Genomic DNA, 11,001 nt, shown 5'->3' on the forward strand with positions numbered 1-11,001 from the left:
TTTCATGTACAATGACTGTATATATAAGTGACGCGGCGGAAAGTGAAGCTAGTGTCCCGCCAAGTGAATGGCCAGTTATAACAACATGATAATCCGGATTTTGTCGGACTATTTCTTCTATACTACTGCTAACACATGGGTACAGTTTGTCATATGCCTGCTTAAAATAATACTGGACTTCCCCTCCGATTATGAAGGACGTTTTTGGTGTCGTCAAAACTGAAACAATTTCATCGTAGAGTTGTTGCTTTCCGTAGGTAGTAGTAGTCCCACGGTACGCCAGTATTATCATCTTCATTGTATGTGAAATAGCTGTGTATGCAAAACATTCCTCGTATTCAAACAAAAAGAGGTCCTCGCACCTGTGACCAATTGCTTGTAATAGTTCAAAACCACCATCAGGTAAAATGCTATTCATGCATTTTGTTGGAGTATCGGAATAAGCTATCGCTGATAGAAGAGTGGCCGAGTACGCCAGTTGAGGGTCATAAACACCGTACGCTTTATGATCAGCTGGACACTTCCGTGGAGATTTGATATTTTGATCCACCTTGCAAGTGTTCTGAAGGGACCCATACGCATGACATTCACGATCTAATGGGCACCATCTACATCTAGCTCCACTCCATGAGCTATGGTCCGTACATGTCTCACAGTCCGTATAAGAATCACAATCCGGACTTCCACTACATCTCAAAGGAAATACAAGTAAAAGGTTAAGTAGTAAAATATAACTGAGCCATGAGAAAACCAACATAGTGGCTTTGCGACGAGCATGGATCCAGACCAGCCTGCGCATCCGCGCAGTCTGGTCAGGATCCATGCAGTCCGCTTTCAATGCCTATAGCAATTAGAGAAACCGTTAGCGAACAGCATGGATCCTGACCAGACTGCGCGGATGCGCAGGCTGGTATGGATCCATGCTGGTCGCAAAGCCACTATGTTGGTTTTCCCATGGCACGGCTCATTTATCCATGATACTCCAATGAAAAGCGTCTATAACTGATTAATCGGTCGCCAAAATATTATTCCTTTTCAAAGTGACTTTATTTGTGCGCAAAATATCCTTTTATCTGTGTGAAATAAGAATGTGCTGAACATTATCTGATAGAACAGTACTTGACATCAAAGATATCTATTGATGCCCTACAAATTATGAATGATCCCAGTGGATAAAAAGTCACACAAAATAGGCACATATTTGGTGGGTATGTTATAATCTCCATTTCATATTAGAATCGAAATTGTAAACCTCGAACTAAGATTTTCTCTTAAAATTTAATAAAATCATTTTTTGTCGTCCACATGTGTATTATAAGATGTATATCACTTGGGCTTCGCCCTCATGATTTAATTCCTACATATAGTATGAAATAGAGTAGCAGATTATAATCCGTAAGTTGATATACCAAACAAATATAACTTTTTTACAAGAAAATCATTGGCTTTCAATTTGTATTAACAGTTAAACCTGCATTAAACAGCCAACCAAGAAAGCGGCACTATCTGACAGTTTAAGATAAATTAGAACAGAAAGTCTTTTTGGAAAGTAAGCTGACAGACTGGTAAAGGCAACTGACTGCCGGATACCAGATGGCCACTAAGACAGATTAAGATGTTCCAATTTGATTTGGTTACTATAAAAACACCAGTGGACTCTGCCTTTTCTATATTAAACATAATATCAAAACGGTACCGTATAACTTAAATTTTGGCGTATTTCACCTTCATAAATTTACTAGTCCATGTAAGCGTTGCCGTTAATAATATGAGGTTAATCAACAACTGCATTCTTAACGATTGTGTACCAGTCCTATAAAATTAATTATAGTACTAAAAAGTAAAGATCAATTCTTATCTCACACCATAATAAAGATATGAAATTATGGTAAACAATTAATTAACTATTTGAAACGTACTCATTTGTATTTCTACTAAAATACTTATGTATGTTTTTTTTTTTTTTCTGATGCATGAACACCAGAAACAAATTCATTTATTTAGTCCTTAAAGTTATATCCGACACGAATTTAATGTTTTACTTCCAAACCAAAAGTTCGAAAAAAAACTTTTCGTTAATCGAGAAATGCTCGCACTTACACATTTTGTTCAGAAATAAGAAAGTTACCACTGGGGTGCTTTTTGGTACTTTACTGCTGCTGTAAGAGGAAAAGCTAGACAAGAGCTGTAATTCCGAATGACTTTGTAAGGGATAGTGAGAGCTGTCAGGCGAAATATGGAAATATATACAATGTATATGGAGTGAAAAAAAATATGTAAAAGTTTTTCAGGACCCCATGTACATCCACTACACAGCAACTACCTTCGAAGTAGTTGTTATTGGCTAACACTGTAAGAGAGTTGAAGGAAGTAAATTTATTCACTTTGTCTCTAAATAAATGGTATCCAGTATATACAATGGTGATACTAGAGCGGTGTCAGTGGTCAGACGGACTACGAAAACATATTGCCAAATAATATGGTTTATTTTCTCCAGTAGAGTAAATTTTCATCTAAGTCCGCCTTAATTTCTCAAACCCGATGTGCGAACAAATATACTGTGTCCCTTGCTTTTTATGCTTCTTTTTCCCTCTGTCATTTAGACGTATGATAAATTCAAGAAGCACTACTTGATTCTGTCTTAAAATGATCAGGCAGTTATATAAAATGCGATGTAGAATTATTTCACTAAGCTCAAGGTGTAAAATGAGTTCTAATTAGATGGTTTCACGAAAATGCGAGGATAGATTTGTTCCTTTCCTGGATCATAAAAAGCTTACGGTTTGTCACCACATTCAAACCTTCAACATTCAATATACTAGTATATACAAACTATATCCTATAATATATATTAACATTATATTTAAACAAGAGGGCCATAATGGCCCTATATATCGCTCACCAGAGTTGATCTGGCCTACTGACCTAGTTTTTTACCCCACAGGACCAAGAGTTGAACTTGACCTAAAGATCATCAAGACAAACATTCTGACTAAATTTCATAAAGATTTGATTACAACTATGGCTTCCAGTGTGTTCACAAGCTTTTCCTTTGACTTGACCGGGTGACCTAGTTTTTGACCCCACATGACCCAGATTCGAACTTGACTTATAGGTTATCAAAACAAACCGACTGTTTCTCATGTGTTTCAAACTTAAATTGTGGTCTCTAGTGTGTTGAAAACATTTTCCTTTGAGCTAGCCTAGTGACCTAGTTTTAACCCAACATGATCCAGATTCAACATTGACCTAGAAATGATTAAGAAAAACATTCTGACCCAGTTTAATAAAGATTGAGTCACTAATGTGGCCTCTGAAGTGTTCACAATCGTTTCCTTTGATTTGACCAGGTGACCTAGTTTTTGACCCCACATGACCCAGATTCAAACTTGACCTAGGAGTCATCAAGCCAAACTTTCTGACTAAGTTTCATAAATATTGAGTCACAACTGTGGCCTCTAGAGTGTTAACAAGCTTTTCTTTTGATTTGACCAGGTGACCGAGTTTTCAAGAAATCACCAAGACTGATACTCTGATCAAGTTTCATTAAGATTTGATCAAAAATGTGGTCTCTAGACTGTTCACAAGCTTTTCCTTTGATCTGACCTACTGACCTAGTTTTTGACACCATGTAACCCAATTTCAAACCTGACCTAGAGATCATCAAGACTAACATTCTGACCAAGTTTCATAAAGATTGGGTCATAAATGTGGTCTCTAGAGTGTTCACTAGCTTTTCCTTTGATCTGACCTACTGACCCAGTTTTTGACTCTAAATAACCCAGCTTGAAACCCAACCTAGAACTCATCAAGACTTACATTTTGACCAAGTTTCATAAAGATCGGGTCACAAATGTGGTCTCTACAGTGTTCACAAGCTTTTCCTTTAATCTGACTTACTGACCTAGTTTTTGACCCCACATAACCTACTTTCAAACTTGACCTTGAAATTATCAAGACTAACATTCTAACCAAGTTTCATAAAGATTGGATCAAAAATGTGGTCTCTAGAGTGTTCAGTAGCTTTTCCTTTGATCTGACTTAGTTTTTGACCCCACATAAACCAGTTTTAAACTTGACCCAGAAATTGTTAAGACTAACATTTTGATCAAATTTCATAAAGATTGGGTCACAAATGTGGTCTCCAGAGTGTTCACAAGCTTTTCCTTTGATCTGACTTACTGACCTAGTTTTTGACCTGACATGACCCAGTTTCGAATCTGACCTAGAGATCATCAAGACTAACATTCTGACCAAGTTTCATAAAGATTGGGCCTCTAGAGTGTTCTAAAGACAAATGTTGACGCACGACGGACGACGCACGCCGACGGACGCCGGACAATGACCGGTCACAATAGCTCACATTGAGCACTTTGTGCTCTGGTGAGCTAAAAACTGCAAAACAAAGGCCAATGTCACAGCTCCGTTTTGGTACCATTTTATTCTTTTATCACCAAAACCTGACGAAGTTTTTCGATATGCTTATCGTCTATAATGAGTCCACCGATTGGGCACGTCTACATGCTCCGTTAAGACGTACCGTTAAGGTCGAAAATATGATGTACATGCAGATTTAGCTTGAAGACGATTCGCTTTAGTGGACCCCAGGGTAGGACATAATCTAATTTGTATGACCTTGGTTGGGAATTAGCGTTCAGCTATTTTATTTAGTACGGTCCTTCATCAGACATATTCTAGACCCTAAACTAAGATCAATCTAGATATAGCTTTAAGACAATGCGAATTAGTAAGACCCTGGGTCGGACATATTCCAATTAGTATGACCCTGGGTCGGACATATTCTAATTAGCTTTAAGACATTTTCGAACTAGTATGACCTTCAATTACATCAGCCATCTTTAGTACGACCCTCAGTCGGACATATTCCAATTAGAAGGATCTTAGATCGGACATAGTTACAATTTGTATGACCCTGGGTCGGACATTTTTACAATAAGTATGACCCTGTGTCGGACATATTCCAATATGTCTGACCCTGGGTCGTACTAAATATGAAATAGCTTAAAGCTAATTTCCAACCTAGATCATGCTAAATTAAATGTTCGATCCTGGGTCGTACTAAAGGAAATAGCTTTAAGCTAATTCTCAACATGGGTTAACTCAACAGAATATGTCCGACTCTGGGTCGTACTAAATAGATTGTCTTAAAACTAAATCGCCATTTTCAACCCTAACGGTACGTCATATTTTCGACCCTGACGGTACATCTGTGTGATCAATCGGTGGACACCTTACATCCTGCAACATGGATATATTCTGCTTCCGTACACGACTACATTTAGAGGCTTGTACAAGCCAAAACCATCGACCCTTTTTCCATTTTAAGGTATGATCCGTGTAATACTGCACCTCCTACAATAAACCTACTTTGACTTAAATTTTTCAGGAAGCATAGTTTCAAGCCCGATTGGGGCCATTTGTTTTCTTTATATTCTTTTTTCAAGTAAGTTTTTACTTTTTTCAAGACCTATTATTCATTGCAAATTGGACAATTTTTCATTGATATTAGTGATTTCTTGTTTAAAGTGAATTTACCTCTGAAACAGAAGGGGGTAGAGTAAGACATCTATAAAAATAAATAGTTACATCTGGTAAAAGATCTCTATTTTGCCTTTACTCTTTAGATTACATATTGGTTGGTTTTACTTCTGCCCCAAGGTTATTTTTGAATGAAGTGAGTAAAATTTAAAACGGTCACACAGAATTCAACCTTAATTTTCCAATGTTGGAGTTAGAATTCTGTCTCATTAAATCTAAAAAAATATATTCAGTTTTATTTTTGGTTTTATTGTTGGTTGCCAATAGTCTGACGTTTCTTTTATCAAAACTAATGATATAATAAATTCTCCGCAAACATTTTGAACAGTGGCCATCACTTTGTCTCTACTTGAGCTTGAGGAAATATTATGAATTTTACAAATTTTAATAAAAAACGGCATTGTAAAAGTTGTTTAAATTTTGCATACAAGTCTCACACTGGATACAGTATATTGCTGTAACATTTAAAATATTCAATATTCCATTTGGTGGGTCATATCTTCAAGGGAGATAAAATATCTGATTGGACGGCGGGTATAGGACATACTATTTTCCCTTTATATTGATTGATATTTTAACTTCCGCGTTCCAAAGTCCAATTTTCTGTAACTAAATTTACAATTGCTGAAACTCAGGTAAGAATTTCATTAATAATGAAACTAATAGTTCCTTCAGAATTTATAAGTAAGTAAGTAAGTAAGTAAGTTTTATTTGGCACAAGTGTACATGACATGGCAATATAGCGATAAAACAAATGACAAATCAATGCATAATAAATATTACATAGTGACAAACCAACAAATCATTAGACAGTTATATCATATTACTCAGCAAAGCCATGTAATGCTCACCAATACCAGGGATAACACAAAAAAGATGAAATGATTCTTCTTATTTCCATTGTGGTCCCTGTTATTGGCGGCATGACACAGAAAGTCATGTTTAACTGTTATATTTTGAGTAATAAAGCAAGATACACTGTCTTCAAACTTATAAACTGTCTTCAATAAAATTGATGTCGCCAGCAACTATTGATTTTACTTGTACATTTTTCTTCGCACAACAAATATGTTACGTGATCTTGCATGTAAATATTTTTGTCTTAAATATTTTATTTTTTGTTGCACCGACATATTTATAGGTCATATAGTGACTTTCCAGCTTTGATGGTGGAGGTAGACCCCAGATGCCCCTCCGTGCATTATTTCATCTCGAGCTGGCACCTGGGTAGAGCCACCGACCTTCTGTAAGGAAGAATTCAACGCCCCGAGTGAGGCTCGAACCCACATCAATGAGGGGCAAGTGATTTGAAGTCAGCGACCTTAACCACTCGGCCACGGAGGCCCCTTGTCTTAAACATACAAAAATGGCACAGTTATTCAGTTTTTATCGGTTTACTTAAAATACTTCAAATGACAATCTGTGCATGTTACATTTTTAGAAAGTGATGGCGGTACCAGGAAAATTAGCTGCTTCTTCCAAACAAGACTCGAACTTGATATGCCTTCCATGTGATAGAGATGGCTTGAGGGAATCAGTTTATGGATTTTGCCAGGACTGCCAAGAACACCTGTGTGAAACATGTTTCAAGCACCACAAAAGGTCAAGGCCATCGATGAATCATGTCCTTCTTGGCAGAGACGAAATGCCAAAGAACCAAACAATTGATACTGTGAGACCTGGTGACAAAACGGATTTTTGTGCAAATCATAAAGATAATTCATTAGATTTTTACTGTTACAAACACAGGAAAGTTGGATGCTATGTCTGTGTTACACTGGAACACAAACTTTGCGAGGTAGACTATATTCCTGATATATCAGGAAGTGTGTCTGATGAGATAAGGGATTTGATGACAGAAATGGAATATTTGGTTAACAAATGTAAAACCAACATGGAAAATGCTAAAACGGCTACACATCAGCTGGACCTGAACTATAAGAATGTTGCGGAAGACATCAAACGTTTTAGAAAAGAAATAAATGACCGTTTAGATCATATGGAAATTGAGATTACTAGCAAACTTGAAGCTCTTGTAAACACAGCAAAAGTTAAACAAGAAAATGTTAACGTAGCTTGTGGTGAAATAGCCGAAGAAGTAAATTGTTCGCAGTTGAATCTAAACTATCTAAGTGAGGAAAATAAGCAGAACCAACTATTTATTGAAATGAAGCATGTTGAGGACCGTCTGTCTATACTGACATGTAAGGAAAAGCAAATACTCGAGGACAATGAAACAGAAGACGACATTGAATTTACCCCAAACAAAAAGATAATTGAGCTACTCAAGACTGAGAACAATTTTGGAAGTGTATCTGTGTATGGAAAACCATCAGCGGATAAAGCAATATGTGTACAATACAAAGGTACTGTCAGCGTTAAGTCTTCATCTGATAAGAAGGAATGCGACGTCACTAGTCTTGTTATGATTTCTCCATCGCAGATGGCTGTGGCTGACCGATGCAACAGAAGTATCAAACTTATTGACGTAGAAAATGGTGCATTAATATCAGAAATAACCCTCTCTTCAGCTCCACTTGATGTAATAAGTCTTCCACAAAATAAACTTGCTGTAGCTTTGACTGATGAAAACCATATCCAGATTTTGTCTTATACTAACACAGGTATGTCTTTTGATCGACGTTTAGATGTTAGAGAATCATGTTTTGGTATAGCTTGTTGTCAAGATAAGCTCGTCGTCGCGTGTAATTACAATCCCGGAAAGGTGATTATTCTGAATCTTGCCGGGAAGGTTCTGAATGAGTTTGATTCTCCTGGTTTGTTAAATGGACCCGAAAAGATTGTCATCAGCAGAGACGAAAAATTCTTATGTGTTTCCGATTGTTTTGAACGATACAAGTGCGTTAAAATGGACTGGCAGGGAAATACCATTAACGTTTACGACGAGCCAGGATATAAAGCACCCTTCGGAATCCAGGAGTTAGAAGATGGCACCTTTCTGGTGTGTTACAGTAAAAGTAACACTATCGTTAGACTATCAGGTAGCTGCAAGAAATGTGAAATGAAAGGATTTGAGAAAGTAAATCTTTGTCGTCCAAGAGCTGTAGCATATTGTGATAGAAATCACACATTGTATGTCAGCCTTGCGTCAAAGAAAGGGAAAAGTGTGAGTGATACCATAAAAGTCTTCAAAGTTAAATGGATGTAAGAGTTAAGAAAATGGGACATGTCAATGTATTTTGATAATATTATTTTCATTTATTATATGTTTTACAAAATATGACATTTCGTGTATTCAGCATAGAAGTATTTCAACATTTTATTTGCCACACAATGTATCCTAGTGTTTGTTTGTGAATAATCTTTATTATAACTTATTTCATGCCGTTTTACTTTTCAAAATGAAAATGTTGTTTTACATTAACGGGAAAACTTGGATGGTTATTTCTACATGTTTATACAATTTAAAACTTGCACAAATTATATGCACTTTCTACTGGTTTTGGTCGGGATAAATGGTCTTCTTGTAATATCAGCAAAAGGTTATACGAAGTTTGACATTTGAATTTGAAGTATAAAACGATCTGTTCATTGTTATGCAATTTTCTATAATACAGAAAAAAATGCCCACTTGAACCCAACGGCACCATCATATTAGCATCTAGTCTAGATTATTTCTCAATACCTTATTCAACTAATAAAATATTTTCAACATCAAGTTTTATTAGGAACTGTATACAATGAACGATGTCATCACTAAAAGACATCTGCGAAGGTATTTCAGTAGGCCCATGTCCAGAATCAAGGAACAGAGATGCGTCGGTGTCTCGTGCACCTGTTCGAACCCCTGACCTTACCAGAGAGGAACAAAGGGCAAGTTCTCTTATCATCTTTATGTATTTTGCTAATAAGTAATAACATTACAGGAGTGAGTAAATAAGAGTTAGACTGCATAGTAGGTCAGGTAGCGTTTTCAGTCCTTATTAAAGTTTAACTTTTTATTTAGTGTTTGCGTACAAAAGAGTTTTTAATTGAGGTTAGAACAGTATTTTACCTATTGACCTTGACCTAAAATGATTGTTTTGGTAGCCCGACGAAAATTTCTGGTAGCCCGCGGGCTCCGAACAATTGATTTGTTGGACACTGCATGGGTGACCTGCATATTAAGTTTGGTGACAATAGGTAGAAGCATTCATCAACCCACTAAATGGCCATACAAGAAATTTTCATTTTTATATTTGGCCTTTGACCTTTCAGTGTGACATTGACATTAGACCTAGGTACCTGGTTCTTGCGCAGGACACTCTGTCTCATGATGGTTAACAAGTGTGCAAAGTCATGCATGAGGAATAAATGCTCCGGACAATGTTTGTGGACGTCGCTCGCCCTAGCACACTATGAATTTTCATTCTTACTAGTAAATGTAAAATTACAAAACAAGTCAATACCGTTTGAAATGCTGTTTGAAGAATTCAAATAAGTTTCCATGTATTGTAGTATATTGCATATAAAAACAGTGTCGTCTGCGTACAGTAAGACAAAACGTGATGAAAACATAATAAAACACCCTGCACTAAAAACAAAGAGGAACAGCCACGTTCAAAATCATCATAGTTCCTTACACTGAAACACTTTATCAGTTAGTGCATGGATATAAAAACATAAAAACATGAATAGATAATGTGAAACATATAAATCTAGGAAAAGCAAAATGAAAACCAAATTAGCAAATAATGGAACGCAGTAGGACACGGCCTTACTAAAGCGGTCAGTGACTAAAGCACTAATGGAAGAATGCTGGTTATACTAGTATGTTAAAAACTGAAAATTACGATGAAAACTGAGGAAATTGGTATTGTACTTTCGTTGCGTTTGCGACAATGGCTGTACATTTAAAAGCTATTATCATTGTTTTTCTCACTTTTAGCATTCACAACTGTTAATAAATCGTCATTTTGCATGACAGCAAAGGCTTTTAGATCAAAGCTTTTTCAAAAATCAATAAAGTTACGAAAATTAAAAAGATTTCTCGCATTTTGCACGTTTCGTTTGTGGCGTTGACAGTAGATCCTTTGGATATATTAATTCGCCTGCATTCATCACTTGAGAATTTATCCCACATCCGCGAGCGCTCAGTTGCGCTGCGTTTTCTTCGAGAGCCTTTTTTCATTACAGTATGTACCAACTGGAATTCCAAAGTACACTTTATGATATTCAATGCAATCATCTAAATCTACACCCGGTACACACCAGTTCTTAGTTGTAAGACCGTTACTACATCGGTCATCTTCATTCCCTTCACACTGTTTATAGGTGGACTTTATGGTCATTTCTGTACGATGATGGTATGGACCACTTGCTGTTAATCTACATCCAAGCAAGTTACAAGTTGGAAGATGTGCAACGATGTCTCTTCCGTGAACGACTCGCTAGCTATTGTTAACAATTCTGTCATGACTGAGAGCATAGTCCTTGTCTCCG

General features: G+C 36.6%; 1 protein-coding gene across 1 annotated transcript; it reads left to right on the plus strand.

The window, feature by feature from the left end:
- Window positions 1-6,087: 6,087 nt before the first annotated feature.
- LOC128557752 (E3 ubiquitin-protein ligase TRIM71-like) lies at window positions 6,088-9,238 on the plus strand. The gene is made up of 2 exons (XM_053545955.1): window positions 6,088-6,194; window positions 7,001-9,238. Exon 2 carries the CDS (start codon window positions 7,007-7,009, stop codon window positions 8,726-8,728), a length of 1,722 nt encoding a protein of 573 aa, XP_053401930.1. The 5' UTR covers window positions 6,088-6,194; window positions 7,001-7,006; the 3' UTR covers window positions 8,729-9,238.
- The last annotated feature ends 1,763 nt before the right edge of the window (window positions 9,239-11,001 follow it).

This window comes from Mercenaria mercenaria, chromosome 6 (genome assembly GCF_021730395.1).
Source record: "Mercenaria mercenaria strain notata chromosome 6, MADL_Memer_1, whole genome shotgun sequence".
NCBI classification, from domain to species: Eukaryota; Metazoa; Mollusca; class Bivalvia; order Venerida; family Veneridae; genus Mercenaria; species Mercenaria mercenaria.

What these genes read in the sequence shown, in the direction of transcription:
- LOC128557752 (XM_053545955.1), top strand. Translation starts at nt 7,007, where the DNA reads ATGGCGGTACCAGGAAAATTAGCTGCTTCTTCCAAACAAGACTCGAAC.